The 27,335-nt window shown below is 35.9% G+C and overlaps 2 protein-coding genes and 1 long non-coding RNA gene across 3 annotated transcripts; 2 read left to right on the forward strand and 1 right to left on the reverse strand.

The window, feature by feature from the left end:
- Positions 1–4,145: 4,145 nt before the first annotated feature.
- LOC146136003 (thyroid peroxidase-like) lies at positions 4,146–6,073 on the forward strand. The gene is made up of 4 exons (XM_083396123.1): positions 4,146–4,160; positions 4,293–4,458; positions 5,340–5,501; positions 6,051–6,073. Exons 1-4 carry the CDS (start codon positions 4,146–4,148, stop codon positions 6,071–6,073), a joined length of 366 nt encoding a protein of 121 aa, XP_083252249.1.
- A 32-nt stretch (positions 6,074–6,105) lies between these two features.
- LOC146136004 (uncharacterized) lies at positions 6,106–7,502 on the forward strand. Its single transcript, XR_014501570.1, has 3 exons — positions 6,106–6,228; positions 6,598–6,698; positions 7,271–7,502. It is a non-coding gene; the product is annotated as an uncharacterized LOC146136004 (long non-coding RNA).
- Positions 7,503–8,250: 748 nt separating this feature from the next.
- On the reverse strand, positions 8,251–27,183 carry LOC146136005 (transient receptor potential cation channel subfamily V member 6-like). Its single transcript, XM_083395275.1, has 17 exons — positions 27,002–27,183; positions 26,665–26,774; positions 25,992–26,149; positions 25,483–25,623; positions 24,188–24,297; positions 22,330–22,469; positions 19,571–19,724; positions 18,908–18,996; positions 17,864–18,005; positions 16,903–17,121; positions 15,298–15,462; positions 14,749–14,927; positions 13,309–13,418; positions 12,460–12,605; positions 11,062–11,196; positions 10,122–10,228; positions 8,251–8,774 (listed from the first exon to the last, which is right to left on the reverse strand). The coding sequence occupies exons 1-17, from the start codon at positions 27,107–27,109 to the stop codon at positions 8,768–8,770; spliced, it is 2,220 nt and encodes a 739-aa protein (XP_083251401.1). The 5' UTR covers positions 27,110–27,183; the 3' UTR covers positions 8,251–8,767.
- Positions 27,184–27,335: the final 152 nt, after the last annotated feature.

The raw sequence follows: 27,335 nt of genomic DNA on the forward strand, positions 1-27,335 counted from the left end.
CGTAGTCTAGCTTTAGGGGGGGTCCACGAATGCCTAATGGAAACCGTAGTGTATAATTAAAAAATGTAATGATTTTTTTTAAATAAAATACTAGTAGTTAAAAATACGCTTTAGCCTCTTCTTGAATGTATTAAGACTTAATTTCACTTTCGATTTACGCATGAGTTACATCGGAAACAGCAATAACTTTGCCTTATGACACCATCACTGAAAAATTACATGACAACCTTGTTCAAGCGAACCAAAGTTAATTATAGGGCAGGGAACCGCAATCCCAAAATATAAGTTCTAAAGTCGTGCGACCAAAATATTTCGCGGGTTGTTTTTAGTTTAAACGTTGGCCTATGACTGTTTATTTGTAGCGACTTTTCTCAAAACTTTGAGCTTTGTCCATATTGAAAATACTCAACAGGAATTGCGTTTTAAGCAAAAATGCATTTATATATATCAAGTTTACATCTACATTTAAAAAAATAAAAAGTGTTACGTCTCTAGGGCGCTATAACGAAAGAGCTAAAAATATTTTTTCATAGTAAATAAAACATAATAAGAAGCAAAATCGGATTAGCGCCAAGTAAAAAGTTTAAATTTAGATAGTTAATATGGGCAACAATTAGTTCCAAGGATACGAATCAAAAATTGACAAAAACGAAGCTAGCTATGTCTAATATTTTTCAGTGTATTATCAAATTCATAAATTTTAAGATTTTTGCGATCCAAAGTGAACCTTATATCGACCCACTTTTTACGGACCCCTGTTTTAAGAACCCTTGATCTACAAGATGATGGAGTATTATTTATTAAACCAAAAAGTGTAACTGGGAGATTAGGACCAAAGCAAGCTTATTAATACTTCCTATGTACTCGTAGGCAGGTTCAAGGAAAGCCAAAAAATAAATAGCGGATAGCTTTTTGTTTGAAACAGGAGTTAAACATTCTATCGTGAGCGATTTTTCTCCTTTTTTTCTCTTAACTGATTTTTATACTAAACTCTTAATAAGCCGCGCAAAAAACACGGAATTGCCGACCATATAGCTTTGGGCAAGCTACTTAACACAAATACCAGGCTAGAACTTGTTTTTTTTTGTGCTGGTATCTTGACTTACTTGAAGTTTCTGACCACAAACCAACGTTCACTCTCGTCCTCTCCAGGCTGCGAATAGCTCCTCTGCTTTCTCAGACGCTTTTCGGCCGACACCGACTTTTCCATGATCTATATATGAGCAAAACAAAAACGGGTCTGGAAACAAGACTTGGACGACCAGATTTATTTTGGGAACACAATGCAATATGTACGGATCTGTAATGTAGCTTGGTAATAAATTACAAAGTCAAAAAGGTCGAGTAGATCGACATCATCTTAATTACTGTATAGGACGTTTCGATACGACCTTTTATCATCTTTAGTTAATTGTGACTGAGAAGCGATTAAAGCAACACTTAAAAAACTAGGGACGCAATTGTTAGAAGATATAAAAGGTGGGACGCAATTGTTCGATTTATTTTACTTTTTAAAATAAGATTAGAATTTAAATCAGAGCAATTCATTTTATTTTTTAATTTGATTAGAACTAGAATTATATATTATCATAATCACAATCCAGTTGATTTAAATCGCAATTTATTCTCTTAAGAATCGAATTGGCAAATATTCTCGTGCAATATTTTATAAGTTTTTTCCCGACTAAATATTATTATTTCGAATTCTATGTTTCGACTAAGCGACAAAAATTGCCGTTGGAAAAAGCAGCATTATTGATTGTCGAATTAGATAAGAACTCGAATTAGAGCACTCAAGCAATTTACGAATTAGATTAGAATTAGAATTAGCCGCATTTTGCTCGAATTCATTGAATTAGAAAACTAGAATTAGCTAGTTGTCCAAATCTGGTTGGAGCGCTTGGTGTTTTTTTTCCCGAAAAGTGAGCCTGCGACTTGGGGTGCATGATTCTACCGATACCGATACGTGGTCGTTTGAACGACACCCGATTTCAAATATCGGAAATAAAAATCGGAACCCGAGCGTCTTCTCAACAGAACAGGTTTGAAAAGCACGTTTTTCTGTTTGCGATTTGTTGCTGGGAAACGGTCACGTATCTGTAGCGTTCATTGATGTGCATATAAGCTCATCAGTACAGGCAAAACAGGGAATGAAACACGCCCAAGCCCCAACCAAAAGATATTTCAATTAAGCTGGTTTAGAAAATCGAGTTAGGCCCGCATATCTTTCAGATTCATCTGGATTTGCGGGCTGTTTTAATTTCAACCGTCCCGGTCGTTTTTATTATCTCGACAGGGATTTTTTGACACCCAATGGGACAGCAGTGTTGGGTGAATAAAAGCTATAGGGTATAAATAAATCGACGCGATGTATGGATTGGACAATGAACCATATTGTCTGGGAGTGTTTTTCGGTCATGATAAGTGCACACGAAGGCCATAAGTTAGGGATGGGCTTGGGGTTATAAGGGTATATTTACATAGAAAAAAAGTTAAGGTCGACAGCATATAATTTGGCGGCGTCGGGCTGCCATTGGGTCACGTAGTCTTTATTTTTATGGGGTTGAACTGAGAAGTATAAGAAGCATCACAGTTCAAAAATAAGCCGAACATCTAAACACAGGGATTAGGTAGGAAAATCATCCTCGGTAGGACAACAAACTAATTAGCCTTACAATGTTAAGCGAGACATTGGTAATTTAAGTCAATGACTTGACTAAAGTGCAATAAAGTCACCGTTTTCAAATGATATGAATTAAGTTGTTTTGGTAAAACGACTTGACTTCATTGGAGTTTTTTTTTTCTATAAGTTACTTGACTTTGTCATTGGGCCAAGTGACTTAGGTATAAGTGTTTTCATTTAACATTTTACTATAAAATTGATCTATTTATCTCAAGTTTTGCACGTAAAACTAAGTTATTGATCTTAATCGAATGATTTTATCAATATTCGTAATAAATTTTCTTGATGATGACTTCAAGTTTAACTAAATTGAATTTTCTAAATAAGTTGAACCCAAGTAATATATTTTTTAACAAGCAGCAAGTAAATGAACGAAGGATGACTATAATTTCTACACAAATAGTTTCTATACTTTTCCATAGATATTGAATGGGTTTTGAGCGAGTGAATAAAAATCTTTCAGCTTTTCGCTTTTCAACAAAGGTTGGAAACCGAATTGCTGTACAGTTTGGACGGGCGATGTGTATTTGTGTTTGTTTCTGACATGTGTCAATTTTTGCGATTAAACGTAACATATAGATAAGAACTTGTATTGCATACAGTCGAAATACCTAGGTGTAGGTTTTTTGTAGTATTAAAACTGACTTTCTGGCGATGTGTTAAAAAAAACGCAGAAATATTTAGTAAAACGGAACACCTGGCGTGGTCTTACCGGATGCGGAGCAGTATAGCCTATTACAACAGAACGCTTAGAAATTAAAACTCGAAGCAACTGTGCACGATAAAAATCTTGGCAACACAAAAGCCGAAAAAACAACTATACTAAAGAAGTGATGAAGTGGTCCGATTGCCGCAGTCAGCTATTACTCACGGTTCCAATCGATAAGATAAGATCAACATCTTCTGTGAAATGTTCACAATGTATGAAAAAGCTTCGGCTTACGATTAAGGTCTACAAAAAGTAAACTAATGTTGTAACACAATCGGTATTGAAAGTAAACAATCTAAACAGTCATTTTGGAGCTACGGAACACTTTATGTGGTTAATAATTTTGCAGGACACGAACAAAAGTTTACACCAATACCTTACAATAAACAACACAACAATTTAACGCTTTCGGGTTTTTCTAGACCTAGTGCGATACCTCCTAGGCTTGTTTGGACGGGCACAAAATTTATATTCGGGCTGTGTTGCAATCCTATTATTACGCAACGAGTCTTAGGCCCATTACTACATAACAGCAAATTAAAAAAATTACTATTGGAATTATAGTGGATAATTAGTTTCATAAATTAAAGTCCATTTTTTTTATAAACCAGTGACCGACGATATATTACGGAACACCTGACGATATTTTACGGAACATGCGGAACAGCGGTTGAAAATCACTGGGTATTGGTCTCGATCCGATATTATCGTACGTACTGTTAGTTACAATGCTAATAGTTCGTAAAACTTAGAATGACACCGTTCAAAGTGAATCACCCTTTGAGGCCATCTCAAAACCTAAAGAGGATACACCGATTTCCGTTATTTCGAATAAACCCCACACCCCCAAGAAACTTTTGTTACAAAAGAAGTAACATTAAACATTTCTCTGCATTGCAGGCTAGCGCCATCGAGGGATTGAGCTTTGCGCGTGTTATTTGCGACAACTCTGGGGTGGATCGGGTCCAGACCGACGTGTTCAGACGGGTTGAATATCCGCGCGACTTCGTCAATTGTGACGCAATAACGGCGCTTGACCTGAATTTGTGGAGGGAAAGCCCCGAAGGTGAGTTTCGCTCGTCCAGTTTACATACATAGTAGAGACAAAAACTGCTCCCAAAGTGATTTGCCGAATAGTAGCGTATTTTAAGTTTTCCTTAACTTATATTTTTTTTAAATACAAGTGCTTAATCTTAACTCCAATATAATTCGATGTGGTATGTCTATTTTTTTAACTATCTTTGTTTGATAATTTGAAAGCATTACAAGCCTTGGGCATTTTTAAATGTCTGAGAAAATTAAGTTCTCTGGTGCCACCTTGTATTGAATTAAAGTAACTATATCTATCATTAGGGCATGTGAAAATGGGGGTGCTAAGACGGTCACAAAATATCAACCCTAAAGTCAACTTATCTAACTCTTTTTGCAGCGGTGATGAAAGTATATTAATATTTGCTGATCCATCGTAGCGGCAAAAACAAGTTTTTTTTATGTATACCAAGTGATAGTATTGTTCTGGTCCAATATTAGGGCAGTATTGGTTTCAATTGAATATCAAATTAACATGGAATTTTAGCAATGAGTTGCAAACCACTTAGTTATTTCTACATTGAATTGTAAATTTTTAAAACAATTGTAGATTAACAACTGGCGGTAACTGGACATTTTAGGGCTAATACAAATTTTGGCCTATATTACCCAAAAAAAAATCACTTGAACGTTTTAATTGCATCTATTTTGCTTGTTGATAATAGTAACGACGTCATTTGGTATCGGATCGGATCGCCATATTTTTTGTCCTCAATATCGAACATCGGTATCGGAATAAAATGGTATCCGACATCTCTAACTAATCCTTAATGTTTTACTATACAACGGTAAAACAGCAATCGCCAGTAGAAAAATACGACCAACAAACGTTTGAGTTATGGCTGTGTTTTCTCGCAGTTGGGTCGTGTGGTCGCCCCAAGGACATCGATTACGGAAGCTGGAAGAGATGTAGGATAACAAAGGTGGCCTACTATTGTGGGCGAGGCTTCAAGATTTCCGGGGAAGCCGAAATCGAATGCGTCGGCAGTTCTTTCAACGCTGATCCACCCATTTGCAAAGGTAAGAATTGTTACTGTCAGCAATGTGATGGGAAAAATTAAGTCAGGATACGCACTATTGGAGACAACTGCTACAAAAGTATAACTTGAAAACAGCTCTTTTTGTCAATCTGAAGTTTTTTAGGCAATTAGAAATGACCAAGTATAGTGTATGCAATTTAAGACATCAGCCGACAAATTTTTGTTTGGTTGGCTACTTTAGTCGACACAATATAGTGCATTATTTCCTACAAACTACAGTAGCCTATAATCGATATAACTTAGGCTTCTATTTTATTCATGCTACAACTTAAGAAATGTAGCAGGAAATGTAGATTTATTAGTCGGTTTGGCGTAAAATGTGATTATAGTTCTTACTTGCTGTGTGATGGAAGTATTTATGTTTTACTATTTTAGCTACAAATCGAGTTAAAATGGGGTGTTTTTAAATTTTAAAGTTAATATAGATTTATGCTTTGAGAAACGTCTCTGCGTGGGTTACTAAATTTAAGCAAATAATTTAGTTTTGAAAAAAAAAATTAAACGTAAAAAAATATGTCTGGTTACGCAGGGCTAAGCACTTTTGCTTTTTAACAGATGAAAACGAATGCATGGTCAATAATGGCGGTTGTGAAGAGGCCTGCACCAACTCTGTAGGAAGCTACACATGTGCCTGTTCGGAGGGAAAAACACTAAATGAAGACGGCATAAGCTGCAAAATGGCGCCTGCTGCCGATGACATCACAGAGGTAGGCCCAATTGTATTGAGCGTAGTGAAGTTGCCTATCACCGGTGAAATTGCCACTAAACTAAACTTTTACAAATAATTTGTCCGACGAAACTGGTATGGGCGGAACAATCAACATTGCACTTTTAACGAAAATTGTTTTTCTTGTTTAATAAGATTAATAACAGGGAATATCGTTTAAAAAAAAAAATAAAATAAAGCTAAACTGATACTCAATTTGAAATTGCAACGCATTAGGTCGATTATTGGGGTAACTCCGTTTCATTTCGAAGAATTCTTTAGGAAAAGCATCGCCATGTGCACCAAATAGGCAAAAATACCTTTAAAAGTAGCAAAAAATAATCCTGCTATCTTCTTTTTTGTTTCGCAGCACCCTGGTAGCCACATCGAGGCAATTGCTACTGGTACTGTCCTTGGAATCGCACTGCTGGTTTTACTGATAGCGTCAGGTGTGCTGCTCTCGAAATACACGTGAGTAAAGTGTTGTGAAAAGCATGAGTTCTTACTTAATGTGTATAGAACAGTAAGCTCGGACCAAAAGCAATAGGTATTTTATTTTATAGGCCGTAACAAATTAGCCTATAACGTCCGTTTTACCTACTGTTCTTTGGGGTCAAAGTTTACACGCTTATTCGCATGATTCGCAGCTATTTAATTAGGTCAAATTTCCAATTAACGTTTGTACAATTACAGTGTTGTAAACAATTTATTTTCCAATGTCGGAAGTCCCAGTCATGACTTTTGTAAAATAATTGTCTGAAGTCAAGTAGTTTTGATTAAATAGCCTAACAAGTGAAGTCAAGAACACCTACCATATATCTGCCACATGAAAAAAAATGTATATTTGAGAAAAAACATGCCACACATAGAGTATGGGGTTATAACAATTTTTTTTTAACTTTTGAACGAATAACCGCCTTAATGCCTTGGGTTTAAGGAGTTTATAACCTAAATAGCTGAAATTATAGAAAAATACCCGATCAAGAGGATTTGATTCTACACTTACTGAACCACGCATCTAAAACAATTTTGAATGCTTGCAGAACTGCAAAGGCCATGGCAAAATCTGCATCGGGATACCACGATGAGAAGAGTGCTGACGGCAAAGTGTACGTCAATAAAGCAGCCGAGGAAATGTAGAATCGATACTTAGTTTTCATCGCCCTCTTTGACACCTCGAACACTTCACAGCCATGTTACTTCACGCTTTTCATACGCGACGTACAGAACCCTACTTATTGAAACCTTTGTTTTATCCGTAAAAAGCCCTTTTTGACAGGCCATACAGACATAAGAGCTGACAGGTGAAAACAGGTAGACCGCCATAAAGTTTGCTTTTAGTTGGAATAAATCGTTTTTGTTGTTGCAATTTACTGAATTGAGTTAAACGTTCCGGCGGTGCTTACTGGGTCCTCCTAAATAGACTTGGACAACTAGATAATTCTAGTTTTCTAATTCAATAAATTAAAGCGAAATGCGACTAATTCAAATAAAAAATGATTAATTTAAAGGCAAAAAGCGACTAATTCTACATCTAGTTGTCCAAGTCTGCGTCCTAATAACCTCAGGGTTCTGCCTTTACTCTTCAATACAAACCCCTGCGACGTTGTTCTTCCAAACGTACTTTCCAAATGCAACTGCGAAAACTTTTTTAACGAAAGTGCCTTTTGAATAACAAATATAAATGTATTTTCTTCTTAGTGAAAAGCATAAAAATGTGATTTTGTTCGTGGACGAGCTTATATCAGAATGTCGAGTAATGCATTGTATATATATTAAAGACATTTCTTACCTGTGAGGCATGGATGGTAAAAGCATTCTCTGCTATTTGAAAAGGCACGACAAATAAATAGATTTTTGGGAGGTAGGTTAAATGCATAAATAAAAAAACAACTTTTCACTTTACTAATGTGTAAGATGTGCATTATAACTTTGGGAGAAATCAAGATGTAAAATGCGTTGGTGATAGCAATAAAAAAAAAAAAATTTGCAAAATGAAAATTGTACAAAATGGTGTGCAACTGTGCATATATAACTCGAAACATGTGCAAACCACATAAACAAAAGTAAAAATGCTACATACTAAATTTAACAACCCACTGCGATTTAAGCAACAGAAGATAGTGCAAGCAAAATAAAGAAGTGCAAATGGAACAAAAACATATTATAAAATAAACGAGAAAGTGCAATGGTGTTCCATACAACTCTAAAATAGACGTAGTCCATGACATAAAAACACATACAATGCGATTTGTCAGATTTGCGTATAAACAGTAAACAGTGAGTAGGTCAACTTGCAATAAAAAACACACCAACTTGAAAGAACTAAATCAAAAATCTAAATCAACGTAATGTAAAAAATGCACTGCTACCAAATACGCTCTATCTTGAAGAAAGCTGGGTTGCTATGGGGCTTAAAAATATGAGTTTACCCCTTCATAAAAATAGATGAGGCTAAAAATAGAAATCGAACAAAGACCCAAGGCGAATTTATGATCCAAGTTGAAGCTTTCCTGTCCACGAGAATAGAGATCCTGTTTTCAGGCCCTGTTTAACAAAAGAAGACTTGTAAAATATCGTATATGTTTTGATTTTTCGTTCTTTCGTTTTTTTTTAATCTTTTTGCTGCAAAATAAAACATCGCCACGTGCAAAAAAAGATGAATTTTACATCACCGGCGAAATATTTTCTCGCATTTTTTACTAGGTAGGACGAATTTACTAAAATTATACAACAATTGCAAAATGGGTTCTAAACTGGATGCCTTAGGGTATGTAGTCTAGCTTTAGGGGGGTCCACGAATGCCTAATGGAAACCGTAGTGTATAATTAAACAATGTAATGATTTTTTTTAAATAAAATACTAGTAGTTAAAAATACGCTTTAGCCTCTTCTTGAATGTATTAAGACTTAATTTCACTTTCGATTTACGCATGAGTTACATCGGAAACAGCAATAACTTTGCCTTATGACACCATCACTGAAAAATTACATGACAACCTTGGTCAAGCGAACCAAAATTAATTGTAGGGCAGGGGTCCGCAATCCCAAAATAAAAGTTCTAAAGTCGTGCGACCAAAATATTTCGCGAGTTGTTTTTAGTTTAAACGTTTGCCTATGACTGTTTATTTGTAGCGACTTTTCTCAAAACTTTGAGCTTTGTCCATATTGTAAATACTCAACAGGAATTGCGTTTTAAGCAAAAATTCATTTATATATATCAAGTTTACATCTACATTTAAAAAAATAAAAAGTGTTACGTCTCTAGGGCGCTACAACGAAAGAGCTAAAAATATTTTTTCATAGTAAATAAAACATAATAAGAAGCAAAATCGGATTAGCGCCAAGCAAAAAGTTTAAATTTAGATAGTTAATATTGGCAACAATTAGTTCCAAGGATACGAATCAAACATTGACAAAAACGAAGCTAGCTATGTCTAATATTTTTCAGTGTATTATCAAATTCATAAATTTTAAGATTTTTGCGATCCAAAGTGAACCTTATATCGACCCACTTTTTACGGACCCCTGTTTTAAGAACCCTTGATCTACAAGATGATGGAGTATTATTTATTAAACCAAAAAGTGTAACTGGGAGATTAGGACCAAAGCAAGCTTATTAATACTTCCTATGTACTCGTAGGCAGGGGACAATTTTGCTTTTTACATTCAAGGAAAGCCAAAAAATAAATAACGAATAGCTTTTTGTTTGAAACAGGAGTTAAACATTCTATCGTGAGCGATTTTTCTCCTTTTTTTCTCTTAACTGATTTTTATACTAAACTCTTAATAAGCCGCGCAAAAAACACGGAATTGCCGACCATAGCTTTGGGCAAGCTACTTAACACAAATACCAGGCTAGAACTTGTTTTTTTTTGCTGGTATCTTGACTTACTTGAAGTTTCTGACCACAAACCAACGTTCACTCTCGTCCTCTCCAGGCTGCGAATAGCACCTCTGCTTTCTCAGACGCTTTTCGGCCGACACCGACTGTTCCATGATCTATATATGAGCAAAACAAAAACGGGTCTGGAAACAAGACTTGGACGACCAGATTTATTTTGGGAACACAATGCAATATGCACGGATCTGTAATATAGCTTGGTAATAAATTACAAAGTCCAAAAAGGTCGAGTAGATCGACATCATCTTAATTACTGTATAGGACGTTTCGATACAACCTTTTATCCTCTTGAGTTAATTGTGACTGAGAAGCAATTAAAGTATGGCTTAAAAAAATAGGGACGCAATTGTTAGAAGATATAAAAGTGGGACGCAATTGTTCGATTTATTTTACTTTTTAAAATAAGATTAGAATTTAAATCGTAATTCATTTTATGTTTTAATTTGATTAGAACTAGAATTATATATTATCATAATCACAATCCAGTTGATTTAAATCGCAATTTATTCTCTTAAGAATCGAATTGGCAAATATTCTCGTGCAATATTTTATAAGTTTTTTCCCGACTAAATATTATTATTTCGAATTCTATGTTTCGACTAAGCGACAAAAATTGCCGTTGGACAAAGCAGCATTTTTGATTGTCGAATTAGATAAGAACTCGAATTAGAGTACACAAGCAACATAGAACGTAGATTAAATTAAAGTTAGCCGCATTTTGCTCAAATTCATTGAATTAGAAAACTAGAATTAGCTAGTTGTCCAAATCTGGTTGGAGCGCTTGGTGTTTTTTTTCCCGAAAAGTGAGCCTGCGACTTGGGGTGCATGATTCTACCGATAACGATACGTGGTCGTTTTAACGACACCCGATTTCAAATATCGGAAATAAAAATCAGAAGAAAACACAGAGATAATCCAATCAACGACTCACCAGAACCATCTTGGCCCACTGTCTTTGCCATTCCCACCGCGTTTCGGCAATCTTGTTGAAGGTTCTTCCCATCATGGCGATGAGCACGTTAATGAGAAGGATGGTCACGAACACCATGTATATCACGAACAGTGTCTGTGAAGCAACGTGATGTGTTAGTGAGGCTTGTGATAAACATGGAATATACGGTGATCTAGAGTCCTGCTGAAGTGTTACTGACCAACGATTGTGACATACCAGCGTCGTAATGACTTAAGTCAATAATTTTACTTAAGTCACTGTTTATTAAAACGACTAGGCTTGATTTAATTATTTTGAACTAGTGATTTGGCTTGGACTTAGTCATTCAGTCAAAAAACTTTGGTTGAAACTGACTTGGGTAAAACGTAAAAGTATTTTCTAAACATTTCTTCCTAGGTTATTTATCTCAATTTTTGCAACAATTTGTTAGCAAAATATTACGTTTTGTCATTTATCGTTGAGGTACCGCTCATATTCCAATGATGTTACCAAATCTAAAAGTTAGCCGTTTATTTTCAATTCATTGACTGGATTGAAATTGACTTGCACTATAAATGACTTGGGCTGCAACTTGACTTGGGCAACATTTTGCTTGGACTGGGACTTAACTTGTTGTTGTTTTTTGCAAAATACCTGGACTTTTGTTAATTTACCGTGTGAGTAAAGCTAAATCGAACACAGCGAAAAGAGGGGAAATAATAGTATAAAATAAATCTTCACACAATTATATCATTTACTTATCTAAAGTTAAAAAAACGTGCTAAAAAGCCATTTTTCGTACAAAACAGCCTAACAAATGTTGTTGAAATTTGACATTTGTACCATGACTACTCACTTTTTTACTGTACAACAGGTTTAGCTATTCAATTGCAAAGTAATGCAAAAACAGTAGAAAAAAATTTTTTTCAGGGGGAGGATAATTTTTTATTTTAGCCTAAATCTGAATTTTCAAATTGACGTAGCACGGTCAATACTGAACTAAACGTGCTCAGATTTGTTTTGTGGTTTTTTTAGACGCAACCTAACAATTGAAAATTTGACAAAAGAGTGTATTTTGAACAACCCTAATAAAGATCTGTATAGATTCCTCATAAAGCGTTATTTTTTGCTCTTTCCTACGACTGCATATATTGATTTTGTTAAAAATTACTCGGCAAACTTGACTGATAACAGTTTGGTACTAATACAGCAGTTATAACACTTCTAATTTAAAAGGTGATATTCTCTTGCCGTATTGACCTAATAATAGGCGCTATTTCACTTGAAGGATAAATTAGTCTTAAAAAGCGGTTTAAAGGGTTCAAGCGGTATAAAATAGGTTGAGAACCACTTCGGATAAAAAAGCAAACAAACTAACAAAAAATGTAATAGCCCAACCTTGGCTGCGGCTGGATGACGCGCATTGTCGAAGTCGGCGTACAAATCACCAAACTCCCCCAACGTAATGACGAACATGCCAAGGATGGAAAGCGCAGGGTGCGAAAACAGGTCGTGGGTCGTTCCACGAAAGCAGATAAACATCGCTGCAACACAGGGATCGAAATGATTCGAGCATAATGACCATAGTAAGATTTAGAACATAACAATATTGGGCCAGATCTAATTATATTTTCTGTAAGGCATTGTTGTAATGACTTAATTCACTGTTTTTAAATGACTTGACTTGACTTGACTTAAGTCTTTTAGGCAAAATACCTTTACTTGACTTAGGTATTTTTGACAAATTACCCGACTTGACTTGACATAAGTCTCTTGTACAAATGACTTGGGTTAAAGTCAATGATTTCATCAAGCAAGTTTTTATAATATTGGGTTAATTAATTTGCTTGCTTTATATATATATTGCGTGTATTCATTTTTTATTGCTCTTAATCGCCGATGACTTAGACTTGGACTTAAGTTATTTTACGAATGACTTAAGTAATTTCAAAATGACTTATTTACAACACTGATGTAAGGTGAGATAAGGTTATTGAGAATATCCAGAATATTAGTTTTTTAGCCATGAAAACAGTGGCCCGGGTAACATAGAATCAACAATTCGTTTGGGGAGAGTTCGGTTTTAGAAAAAAGTAGTTAATTTTTTATTTAGTAATAGCCAAAAAAACAGGAGGAGGGGGCAAAACGACAATAGGGACAACATCGAAGTACACCCAATGGAGATAAATACCGAAAAATTGTACCAATTGCGAATCAGTTTATCAACTAGCACCTCGAAAAATTCACCTTGTGAAAATCCCAGCAGGAAAATGGCGTAGATCATAAGAAATCGCAAGAGGTCGCCCGAGATCATGTTGTACACGGCGACGATGAAAGGACCCAGTAACTTGAAGCCTCTAGGAGAGAAGACATAGTAGAGTGATTTCATATCAAATCACCCAATTTGAATCACATTTCTGATCTGACCCTTAGTTTATTTAATGTGATTCACACAGCAGCTTACGAATGAGAAAATACCTATAAGTTGTAAATTTTATAAAAAATCGGTCAAATACTTCCGGAGATATCGCACTTTAAGATAGGAATGATTTCGTCAGTGGTTGGCGCTAGAAACTTTGTGTTTTTGATAATATCCTATGATTAGGGATATTCGACAATCGATAATATCGAAACGGTGTCGATACCCGATGCTAAAGTATCGGTATTTGTTCGATACTAGGCTGATATCGGTTGCTATCCTCTACCAAATTAATGTAGGGATTTTAGCTTTTATTTGCGATTCAACGGAGTGGTTTCTAACTTAAAAAGTTCATTTCACCAAAAATAGTAAAGTGACAATCAAAGGTAACGGTGATCAACACTAACCAACTTTTCGCCTAATAATCTGAAAATCATTACCTTCGCTCGTTTTACGATTAACAATTTTGCTTGTTGGCCATAGTAATGACGTCGTTCGGTATGGGATAAGATCGCGACACTTTTTGTTTTTAAGCCCCATTTTTATCGCTGTCGAATTTTGGATACAAACTTCTTATGGGATTTCAGCAATGAATTGCGAACCAAGGCAGAGATTCTAGCCTAAAGGTTAATTTCTTCCAAAATGTTTGGTTAGCAACTAGAGGTAAATAAATTTCTTAACGCATAACCAAATTTTGGTGTAACAACATGAAAAAATACCTTAAACGTTGCAATTTTATTGACTTTGCTTGTTTAAGCACAGCAATAACGTTATTTAGTATTGAATCGGATCGCGATACATTTTGACCGAAAAATCGGTTGTCGGTAACAAAATAAAATGTCGAGCATCATACATCCCTTATTCTAACCATTGGAATTATACGTTCCTTCACAAATTACTGACACCCATAGGTTCACACAAACACAAGTACACTACAGTCGGCCCAGAAATTCCGAAACAAGCACAAAAAATGAGTCAAATGACACGCCACGATTAAAGGCCCGTTTACACTACAGCTGAGCTGAGCTGAGCTGAGCTGAGCTGGGCGTAAAAATCGCTCCAACACGTAACGTTTTTCTATAGCTGCACTGGGCTTGAGTTTAGCAGAGCGTGAAAATCGCTCCAAAGCGTATTTTTTTTCAGCTGCACGGGGCTTGAGTTTAGCAAAGCGTTAAAAACTCGAAACAATAGAATTTAAATGCAATCTCAGCTCAGTGCAGCTGTAGTGTAAACGGACCTTAAAGGCAAACGGCCAGAACAAGCCAAACCTGAAAAAGAAGAGCAGGTGCGGCAGACAGGTGCAAATAGCAAGGGTGAGGATAACGTTCTCGGGCACCACGGCGCACGTCAGTCTACACGGGAGTAGTGCCAGCACCAGGATATGAGCTATGTAGAAACTGGCGTTCATCGGGTCGGTGAGTAGAGTGCCGCCGAATGGAAGGATTCCCTGCGCGAAATACACCAATTAATACTATTGGGAATGTACGGTAATATCGGTTAAAATGCGATACCCGCTGTGCACCAATAACGCTTGTTCGTCGTACGATAGTATCGGTTGAAACCGATATCAGTGCCAAGTGGTAGAGTCCGTACTCGTCCGATACCAGAGTGCGATCGCTGCCAGTCAGATACCAAATTATTGTAACAATTTCAATTTTAGCTATTTAGCTTGTTTGAGCTTAGCAACAACGTAGTTTTGTATCGAATCGCGAAAACTTTTGCCAAAAAATATCGGGTATCGGCATCCGAATAAAATTTCAAGTATCGGACACCCTTATAGTATTAATCACACGCAGACTGAACAGTTTTTTTCTCACCTCCTTGTGAATGTCGACGACGGCCAGCGAAAGATAAGCGATACTCATCAGGTAAGTGAGAATCTCCAGTGTGAAGCGAGCGTACTGCCTCGCGTCCGTCGCCCTTATCAGGTAACACTCGTCTGTCAGACTTGTGACGTTGGTCGCCTGATTTGTGACGTAGGTCTGTCGCGAGGAGGGGCGTGTTATTGGCCAACTACGTACATATATCGGAGGACTGACGAGTCGGAGTAACTTTTTTGGACTGGGGGGTTAAGACTCGAGCAGGGCAATTTGTTTGGTTTTTTAAAAACACAAATTTCCAAAAACTTAAGTTATATTTATTATAGTAATTTCTATGGAAGAATAATTTAACTTTTAATTTTCTGTTTGGTTTACGGTGTTCAGCATCATGCAAAGTTTGTTTATATTATGCATTATACATATATTTAATTTACGTTATATTTTTAATTATAAAATTGTTCTATCAGTTAATATTATTTTATTGTTAAATATACCGACTTTTCGATAACCTTTACAAGAAATCTTCAAGTTCATTACCCTGATGAAGCATTCCTGTAAAGTTATCGAAACGTCGGTACACTTACTAGGATTTTTTTTGGTCGGAAAAAAACAATTTGATAATGGATACAATGCCCGACAGCAAATGTATATTCATTATATTTTTAATCAAAGGTATTACTGTATCTAAGGTATTTCAAGAAATCGGTTTCGGGGAACGGCAGAGATTGTCAAACTGTGACTTGCGACTTGTGACGCTGCGTCGTTTTATTCTTCCACTCGACTGCAGTAATAAAACGTTCCATATTAAACGTTCTCTAAAATATATTTTTGGTCTATAGTTGCACTTATATCGCCCTGAAGAAGATTGCCCGAACAGGTAATCGAAACGTTGGCACTATAATAAAATTTTGCCGGAAGAACAATTTTACAATTGAAACACGTCTGGCAGCAACAGAATATTCATAAAGCAAGATGTACGCCAAAAAAAACTCAAACCAACTGTTCTATAGTGGAGATAAACTACGTTATCGTTCGGAAAAGTCATATCGGTCGATCTCTATCTTAGATAAATACTTTTGGACCGGTAAACAGAAAAAAAAACTTACGGACAGCACAAAAACCAATATAAAGCGAGATGTACGCTAATAACAACTCAAACCAACTGTTCTATAGGCAAGTGGTGGAGATAAACTCTGTTTTCGGTCGGAAAAGTTATGATGGTCAATCTCTAAATAAGATAAAACATTTTCGACCGGCAAACAAAAAAAAAAATACTCACCGACAGTACATAAAAGCAATATAAAGCAAGATGCAAACCAACTGTTCTATAGGCAAGTGGTGAAAATAAAAACTGCTATCTATCAGAAAACGCATATCGGTTGATCTCTAACTTGGATAAAAAACTTTTAGACTGGGAAACAGAAAAAAAAAACTTACGGGCAGCACAAAAAACAATACAAAGCAAGATGTACGCTAACAAAAACTCAAACCAACTGTTCTATAGTGGAGACAAACTCCGTTATCATTGGGATAAGCCATATTGGTCGATCAATCTCTAACTTAGATACGAAAGTTTCGATGGGAGAACAAAAAAAAACTCACAGGCGGCGGCTGGAGGAAAAACGCCGTTAGGAAGACGACGAGGTAGAAGAAGAAGATCAAGCCGGTGGTGTAGAATCGAACCTTGCCGTACTGCTTCCACTTTTCGTGGAGTAGTTGGATGAGGACCCCGTCGAGCATCTCCAGATGCTTCCGGGATTTGTCCCTGAGGATAATGGCCAGGGCGCTGTGTGCGTTGATGCTGCCGGTCTTGGGGTCGATCTGATAAGCGGAGAAAAGGAATTTTACGGATCTAGCGCATCACTAGGGTGATTATTTTTAGACCTAAAAAATTAGCAAAATTGCAACGTCAAAAGTTTTTTTTTTTATTTCTTGTTATAAAATTTGATTGGGTCCTCTACTATTTCAATATACTACCCAGGAATCAAACTACTACTGAGAGATTGGGTTTCGCATCAACTCCCGAAATATATTACTCAGACATGTCTAATGTGAGTGACAGAGTTGTAAACAAGTCATTTAGAAATAAGTCCCGGTCAAGTCATTTGAAAAAAACTTAAATCCAAGTCAAGCCTTTTTTCAAAAATAACAAGTCATTAGTTGCCCAAGTCAAGTCATTTTTACAGCATGTCAACTTCAAGTCAAGTCATTGACATAAACATTAAACGTTTAAACTAATGAAATGAAATTGTTTAACGTACAAAAAATGGAAACAAATAACCCAACTTTATCAAAAAATAATGAAAACAATTAATTTTAACCCTAGATATTTGACTTAATCACTTTTAAGTCCATGTCAGGTTATTCTTCCACAAGCCTTAAGTCATGTCAAGTCATTTTGATGAAAAGACTTAACACAAGTCAAATCATTTAAAAACAGTGACTTTAGTGCACTTTAACTCAAGTCATTTTAAAAAAACAGTGACTCAAGTGCACTCAAGTTACTCAAGTCATTGACTTAAGTCATTGACTTAAGTCATTGCAACACTGGTGAGTGCGGTACCGTGTCAATGCTGGAAAGTGGGTACTTGGCGCAGGTGACTTTGGCGAACACCCACTCGATTTCGCCCTGTCGTTCCATGATCAAATCCATCATCTGCTTTCTGGCAAGCTTGGCGGCGAGTGTGAGTGGCGTGAGATGTTGCCTACAAGAGAAGATAGGAAAATGTGCGACGGTCGCTGTTATACGTATAACACCCTTATTTTAACACTCTTGTAGATAATATATAATTTGCCAAAATAGCAATTCTGGATTCTGATTTTGGATCATAATGGTTTGAGGTTGTGGTTAGACGTAGTGTGAATACCAAAGCCCATGCAGAACATCAGATGTTGAAAAACTATAAAGAGGTATTCAAAACATTTAAAATGAAACCTACTTCTGTATGGGCTTCGATATTCTTACTAAGGATTTCGCTTGTTACCTAATTCTAGCTTGTTTTTCTTTTAAAATGGGTTTTAAGAGATCAGAAAAGTTTTTGTATCTTCGGTGACATTTGACGAACTGTAATTCTTCGCGTGTTGTTCTAGCCAGCTGATACTACAACGTAAGCTCCGGGGATTTCGCTAGGCTCTGGGAAAAAAATGTTTTGAGTAGATTGAAATTATCTATATACGCTTGCTGTCAGTTTGAGTTGGGCGAGTCGGCAACATTATTTTAGTTAGAAGGGTATTGCTGAATACAACAAAGAGGCCACACTGCCCGCTTACAAAGGCTATGGCTACTAATTCTCTGTTGTATAGTTACAAATGTACACAATTATATTTAATACAACCGTTCAATAAAGTTGAGAGACCATTTCAGTCTTTAAAAAAAATAAAAAAAGCACGAGTGTTCAACTGAAATGCGGTCCTTCTATTTTCTGAGCAATTAATACAAAAAAATCCAGCCTGCACTAAGATTCGAACTCACAACCTATGGTCTAAGTTGTGAGTTGTGACAGTCGCTAGTCCAACTATGCTACAGGAAGGCAAACTAATAAGACAAACGAGAACCAACCACAACACTGTTGTGTGCTATCAAACCTTTAGAAAAACGGAAACTCACTTGTTTTCCTGCTTTAAAAGGGTCTTTCCAATTTCCCTAAGTTCGCCGTTCACCTTTTGCTTGTGGCCGTACACCAAATTGAACATATCCTGCAGAAAGGTTAGCGTTTAAAAATATAATGTCAGAGGACAGCTAGAAGCGGGTTATAGACCTGAAGAGACCAACAAACTACAAAACCGCCCAATGAAAGATATTAGGGATTTCTACACCAACTCAAAACAAGGGCAGTAAGTTCAAAAACACAATTTGAAAGGTTTTCGCTGCACTAATGCGCAAATGTTGTCAAATTTATTAAAGGGGTGCCTTATATCTACAACTGACTTTACGAGTCAGGCCAGCTTAAACCAGGTAGGCAAACTGGTTTCAATTTTACTATAGAGCGTATACATGGAAGCAAAATAAGCTTTATGATAAGAATTCAATACCGCATGCTCCCAAGGCGGTTGAGTTCGTGTGCCAAAGGATCACACTAAAACGTTTTGTCGAGAAAAACTTAGGCTCGGAAAAGAAAATGAAAATATTTTTATGGACAGCAGAAATTAGAAGAACAAAAAATCGGTGCGTTAAAGTGTTGCCCGTCGATCTCGTGGTGTTAATTATAGATAAAACAAAGGAGTACGGTATCGTTTGCTACGGGCTCGGACGACCAACGAAACATCTTACCTTGAGATTATGAATGACGGTCATATGGAGAAGGTTGTTGCCGTTGGTGTCGGTTACACAAAGGTCCGCTCCCTTATCAAGCAGCAACTGAAAGGCGTCCTTCTGAACGGCACATACGGCGAACGACAAGGCGTACTCGCCCCAGTAAATCATTCTGCGGGTAAAAACAAACCAAAACAGTGTTTTTATCGCAATTTGAACGTTTAATTTACGACATACCTAGACCGATATATCGGTTGACCGTAAAAATCGGCTGGGTATCGTTCAATTTGGGCCGATAATTTTGGCAATATTTTGCCATGAAAATATTATATAGCGTTTCCTTTGAAATCAACAAAGTTTCTAATTTTCTTCCGAACTTCTGAACTTGTCATTTGCTTTCATTTTCACGGCCTACTTTTTAACATAGTGTTTTGTCACCTTGTTTAGCATGATGCAACTTTATCATACAAAAAATTTGCGAAACAGCGTTTTCTGCTTTTGAAAAGTATTATTTTACAAAAACAGCAAACTACTGACCAAAGATAACTTAGATTCCTAATGCTTGCGAAAATTTTGGCCCGTAAACCAGAAAATGCATTTTGTTTGCAAACATTTTAATCTTCCCAAAACATTAAGTACTGCTTTCTGAATTCTGAATTGCAACGGTCCAAAAGTGTGTCCGTTACTAACAATTTACTGGGATGGGCAACAAACAAGTGTTTGCTTAACAAAAATGAATTTGATACTGTCAAGTTACAGCAGTGGCGTTTGCTTTATGATTTGATTTGCAACTAATTTTATACCAATTCGACGGGGTTCAAAATTATACACAATGGTCATCAAGTATGTTTTGGGTGAAAATTACTGAACTTGCTGAACATGACAAAGGTTTAATCTGAACTTTGGTATTTTCCTATAAAAAGTGCAAAACATAACGCTTGAATCACCCAAAATCGTTTTTTTTTTCAAACCTTAACTAGAAAAGGTAATTTTCTCCAACAGGGGATTGGGGATTTCTAGCAGGGCCTTATCTCATGGGTAAGTATACTGTAGGTGTATCGAGCTATAAGCCGTCAATGACTGTGCAACAATAGCGAACTAATAAGATTCCGATGCCGGAGACGGTGCTTTGTACCCTTTCACAAACAGAACGCACCCAGCCGAACACTGTAAAAACGCCTTTGTGTCGTCACAGAAGAGCGAGCGGGTGTTGTTTGGTTTCAAATCAGCCAGCAGGCGAGGCCAAGCGACGGCAAACACATTACAAAAACAAAGCGAAAAACTTGTAAAAAACAATATTAGGAGAAAATATCAAAAGAGAAAGCGTGCGTGAATTGGTAAAAACTCTCTTTAATGAAAACACATTGGTAAAAAATAGTTTGAACCTAAATTCTAAACCCAATAGTTAATCAGCAGTAATCCAAGTTGCGTAAACAGTTTTGTAGGGACAAATGTATCACGAATTTTTCTTCTAACATTACTTTGGGTAAAAAAGTACTCGAAACACTGCTAAAGGTTAACATTTTGTCCCGCTGCCAGTGGATTTACTATAGGCCTGTGTTCTTAGGCGTGTAATCCGTAGTTTCGTTGGCAACGAATCTCTAAAAAAACATCAACGCTGATTTTTGACGGTAAGCCGCGTGCCAAATAGCCTATCTTGGCCCGTGAAGGGTGGAAGAAGTCTATGAAAAATCGACAACCGCTTTGATGTAACTTTCAGTTGACAAAACTTGCTGTTTTCAAAAAAGCTTCTAGAAATATGATATTAGAAAATTGCGTATAATCCTAAACTGGGTGCGATGTCCAAGCGAAATACGAAATGTGCTTGGTCAGCGGGCGAGGAGCTTAACAATCTACGTAAATTTACGGCAATATTATTTTCCAGTGCTATTTTTGTGTCAATTCACTGTGGTGGACATGGTCTATCTAAACAACGAGTAGAATGAGCAAAAATGAGACCACGCAACTTTGCTTAACTAAAAGCAACACATTGCATGTATTTTGGACTGAGCACAAACAATGCCATATTATGCTACAGTTAAAAACACCTTGCAGATTTAAAAAAGACAAGATACTTCGGACTTTGTGGTTAAAGTTACTGTAAATAAATTAAAATGGATTATAATCTAGTGTCTAGCCTAGTCGATATATTTCCACAAATTTAAAGGGTAGGGTTGCCCGATAATATTAGATCGGAGACGATACACGATGCCGAGTGGTAGTATCGGTAATGAACGATATCAGAGTGGTATGGGTGCCGATCTGATAACAGTGTATGAAATAATAAAAGAATAGCGAAGCAACGCAGTGATTACACCTTGTTGAAAGATAAATTTATAATCTGGAAAACATTGCCTTGACGTTTCGATTTTGTCTATACTTTTGATCGGATCGCGACAATTTTTGTCTAAAATATAGCGTTTCATCGCCTGAATGAAATGTCAAATAACGGACATACTATAGGGTAATATGGGTGCCGATACGATAACACATTGATTCAGCCAAAGGTTGCGATATAACCGAGTGTTTCTACTTTAAAAAAATAGTACAATAACAATAAAGGTTATCCAAGTTGTTTTCCTAATTGGCAAACAATACGTGTTCACGGTTCAATTTTATTACAACTGCTTTTTAAACGCCATATACCGCTTTTCAGACGCCGTACGTTTTTTTCAAAAATATAAGAGTTTGTAAATGAAGTGTGTAGTTTTAAAAAAAAAGATAGAAATTATCCGAATAGGTGATCGAAACGTCGGTACTTTTTTCTACGAACTTACCCGTTGTAGTCGGTGTTGGGGTTCACCATCACCCACTCACTGTCGGGTGAGTCCCTCCGGGAATCCTTCTGATCCAGGGGTGAGAAAAAACTGCCAACACAGCGTTCCTGAAGGTTGATGGGAAATACCCCGGGGCCTCGCTGAAAAGAAACGACTGACTTTCACGTACGTGTCGCACAAAGTAACGGTTTTAAGTGGATTTGCAGTTGGTCGTGTGAGGGATGTTATGGGATTAGTACCGAGGCCAGATGGCAGGTAGTGTTGGTACTTGTCTAGTGTCCATACGACGATTGTAGCGGTGCATACCAGATAAACCATAAATTTTGGCATTCTAACACAGGGTTTATTACCTAAAAGGGTTTAAATTTGTCCAAAAATATGTGTTTACGACAGACGGTAGTTGAAGCGAAAGCATATCATGGCTTATTAACATGGTTCTCATGAATGGACTTTGTACGTTTTAATTTTTAACAATGTTGTTGACCACGATAATGACGTTATTTGCTATCGGATCTAATGGTCGAATTCGAACGTTTGGCCCAAAATACCGAGTATCGATTTCACAATGAAGTACCAAGTATCGGATATCGAACTGGGCGAAGTTGACGCGCTGGATTGGTTTTGGGCAATATCTCCAAAAGTTGTGACGAGACAAAGTTCAAATTTCTACACAATCCTTATATTGCTTACATCTTTCCAGCAATCACACTTTTAGCGAAAAAATATGAATATTCATTTTCATAAATATTAATATTCAGCTATATTAACACCCAATTTTCAAACTTTCTCGCTAATTTTTTCACGAAATAAACTACAAGACATACTCTTCAAAATGAGCCATAGGTCGCAGTCAATATAAATCGGGCCTTGCTTCAATATGCGATCAAAAATTTCATAACTGCTCAAGTTCGACATATGGCCTTTCGATTTCAAATACCCCAAATACCACCTAATATTCAGGTAATATAAAAAAAATATATATATTAAAAAAATATTAATATTCATTTTTATAAATATTAATATTTTTTCGCTTAAAGTGTGATTGCTGGAAAGATGTAAGCAATATAAGGATTGTGTAGAAATTTGAACTTTGTATCGTCACAACTTTTGGAGATATTGCCCAAAACCAATCCAGCGCGTCAACTTCGCCCAGGTGGATATCGCTACAAGGGTTTAGAAGTTGGACATTGGTGTAGATGTACAGTAGAACAAATGAAGGCAGTAGGATGGTATTTTGGTCGAGGTACAATATTTTCCGAGGTAAGGCCAATCAAAATTTTATGAGCAAGATTTGGGTACATTTTGGGTTAACTAAATCCGACGTTATTAACCTTTTTCATAACCTTCACGCCTATAATGTATTTCACCTATTTTTAATTAGGCCTGCAATCAACTAATCAGTAAATATCACGTCATTTCAATATTAAACAATTGGAACGCTAAGCTATTCGGCCGTCCAAGATATTATCTCAAAGCATTATCAAAGTCACCTTGATTTTATACTATAAGGCAGTCCTTTTCGGTACTGCATCCCAAGAATGCTTTTATCAGGAAATATAACAACACGATAACGAAAAAATTCTGACTTCCCTATTGAAGGAATCCTGGAATGGTAGCCGAAACATCGGATAACATAAATAAGTACCGAAAGAACTCATTTTCAGTATATATATACTATGCCTGGTAGCAACAGCATATTAAACGGTCGATTTTACATTTAGTTAAATAAATATTTAAAACCGTCGTCTCTTAAGACATGTTTTAACATTTGGACATCCACCATCAGATGTTTAGTTCTTTATAGGTCCTATTGCGTTTGTCCACAATTGAGGCGCTGCAATATCTTGTGAACACCGACCTCTTCGTTTTTCCTCAGCATGAATCGCAGCATCTCAATGTCCTCGTTAGCGATTGCCATGTGAAGGCACGTCTCACCGTAGTAGACGTCGCCCTGGTATATGTCGTGCACTGTACAAGTTACGCGGGAAATCTGTTAGTCATTGACTTTAAAGTACTTCCTAATCCAGTATCTCAATTAAGCAAGGCAGTGTAAACGGGTGTGTAAAAGGGAATTTTTTAAATACTATAAAAAACAATGCTCAATTCAAATAATTGCCCAATTAAAATGGGCACAAAAAGGGCTAATGTTTACACCTATGGGTTATACCTAATGGCATTTTTTTTTACTTAAAAACAACTTTAAATAGAGTGTTGGCAAGCTAGATAAGTTTCAAACTTATTTCTGTTTAAGATTTAGAATCTAAAACTCACTAAAATATGCGTTTCTTTGTCATTTACTTGCAGGACACGTTTATATTAGATTTAGGGAAGATGTTTTTGGCTTTCAATTACTTTATAGAAATAGATATTGAAACCCATGAAGGAAAAATTGATTTACTGCAGTTTTTGTTAAAAAGAAACAATGTAATCTTGCTTTGTTCAGATCTGCTTGCAGTATAAAAATGAATTAACTACTGGGTAAACGTTTCTAACTAAAATTCACTGAAATAGAACGCAATACACAAAAACTCTTTTGTAAAGCGAAAACCAAAATAGACAAAACGTATTAAACTTGGCTGCCGTGTGTGATGTAACACTGAGTAGCATTGCACGCACAAGTTACTTCCTGTGAAGACTATTTGCTAAACAGAACAAAATTTTGAGCTAATTTCAGTAGTTACAATTATCGGTTTGGATTGTGAATATATTGGCGATATATATTTTATACAGTACAGTTAAATTCCGGACATATAAGCAGCTTTTGCCATTTCTTCCTGACACAGATTTCAACACTAAAATAAAAGTTAAAAAGTTCTTTTCGTAAAGTTAATAAATTCCAAAAAAATAAAAAAATACTCAAAAGTTTTACTGGTAATAACGCAAATAACAGAATCTTTACAAATTTTGCGAAATAGTCCAAAAATAAGATTTAAATGATAAAATTTTAGATCAATAAATTATTTATATTATTTCAATTTAACCAAAAGTTGCAAAAATTTTTGAAATCAAATGCACTCACTTTTTTTAGAAATCATTATTACCTTGCTGCTTGCTTTCATTACTAAGTTAGTTTGCAAAGATTTGCTAGTGAGGAATACGCATATACAACTACAGCACAATTTTGATTTGCATTCTTTATGCAAATGTACTCACCCAAGTTGGGAAAGACGTTAATCATTTCTTTTGCAAGGAAGTTGTGCAACTGAGTATTGTTAAGGAAGCAAATATGCAGAGCTGTTTCACCCAATGGACCCCGTTTGTTGGCATCCCAACAACAATAACGAGTTTGTGAACCTGCAGCAGAAAAAGTTGCTCAAAAGGAGTATATTAATTGTAGGTTAATTTCAAATCAGTTAAATGTGATGTTATTGTCAGCCTAAATAATGTTTCTCCGAAATTGCCGGAAGGCCTTCTTTTTAGTGTATAAGCCATGGCTTGCAGCAATAGAATATTTATGACAATTCTTAGGCTGATAAATGATTCTATGTATGTTTTTATACTGAGAGTACGAATGTTAACTATACTACAAAAATAAACTGATTTTACAAAATTGCATATTACTTTCCAAACAAAAACGATTTGTTACCTTCGAATTTCAGCTTCAAATAAGGCGGCAAATGTACGTACACAGTGCAAAATTACTAAAAAAATGTATATCTTACTTTGGAAGTTCACAGGTTCTACACTGGAACTGCCAAACACCAAGCCGGTGTTCTTGACAGGTTTGTTCTTTCGAAATTGGCTTCTTCTTTCGATGATATCCTTGATAGGAACATCTTTACCGGCACCATCGTTGTACACATATTCACTGAGTGATTCTCTGGATATACAATCATAAAATACATTTGATAATATTTTCATTATGCCCAGAAGAATGAAAAAATTAATAAGGTTTTTTAAATCTTCACAGAGTTGTACAAACTTCTGAATGGGATGTGCTATTTATTCTAAACATGACTACAACCTCCTAAGATTTGAAAAAAATTACATAATAAATGATTTAGTCTATACTTTAACTTGCAAAGTAAGCCATGTCAAACAGCGTCAGAAAAAAAGAAACTATTTTAAATAACTCATCTTATAAAGGCTTAATATTAAATTCAAATTTAAAAAAGTCACGTATTTCCTCTTGATAGAGTAAATGTTTTTGCTGTTTGGACACAAGACAACACTACACAAAATTTTTTTGTTTTAATTTTGTTTTTTTGAATTGGTGTAATGATCAAAGCTGTTATTTTAAACCATTGTATTTCAAAGCTGCATATTGTGAGGATCCACACATAGACAGACAGACATTTAAGCACAAATGGTGATTTTATTTGTGAAAAAACTTACCGAATAACTTTTCTTAGTTGCTCATAATCTTTGGTCTTGTATGCTAGTGATGCTGCATCAACCAAGGAGCCCTTTCCAGCAATAGCGAGACTTGTGGGTGGCTGAACTAGCTAGAATTTGAAAATATATGATGGTGCTTAAAATTACACATTTTGAAAGAAAAGTAACAGCCTAAGAAAATAATAAATCAGCACATTCTACAAGGTTTTAAAAAAGTTTCTTTTTAAGCATTTCAGTTTTTGTTTTGATTAAATTCTAGGAAATTAAATTTAGGCACAAATTCCTAAAAAATTGATAAAGTATGTAACTTAAGTGTCAACCAGTAAGCGAAACCTACCTCAAAAATTTTGTGTGTACCCTGAGCTTGGGCTTTTATACTTGTGGTTGCTCGTATGCTACTGTCCACATCCAAGGAATCACTGATTTTGGACAAGATAAATCCCATATCTAGCTAGTGGTACTCAAAGAAACAACACAGCACTTTTAAAACTATTCATAGCACTTCAGTACTTCTGTAGTAGCCTGTCTTTAACATAGCAATATATTAATAGATAAATATTATCGCAGTTTATTATATAATATAGTTGGATGGTCAGTTCAAAATAACAGCGTTCTAACGTCACTAAGTCTATGACTTGACTTAAGTGACTGTTTTTTTTTGACTTAAGTAT

The sequence above is a fragment of the Ascidiella aspersa genome, chromosome 8, assembly GCF_963924565.1.
Source record: "Ascidiella aspersa chromosome 8, kaAscAspe10.2, whole genome shotgun sequence".
Lineage (NCBI taxonomy): Eukaryota > Metazoa > Chordata > Ascidiacea > Phlebobranchia > Ascidiidae > Ascidiella > Ascidiella aspersa.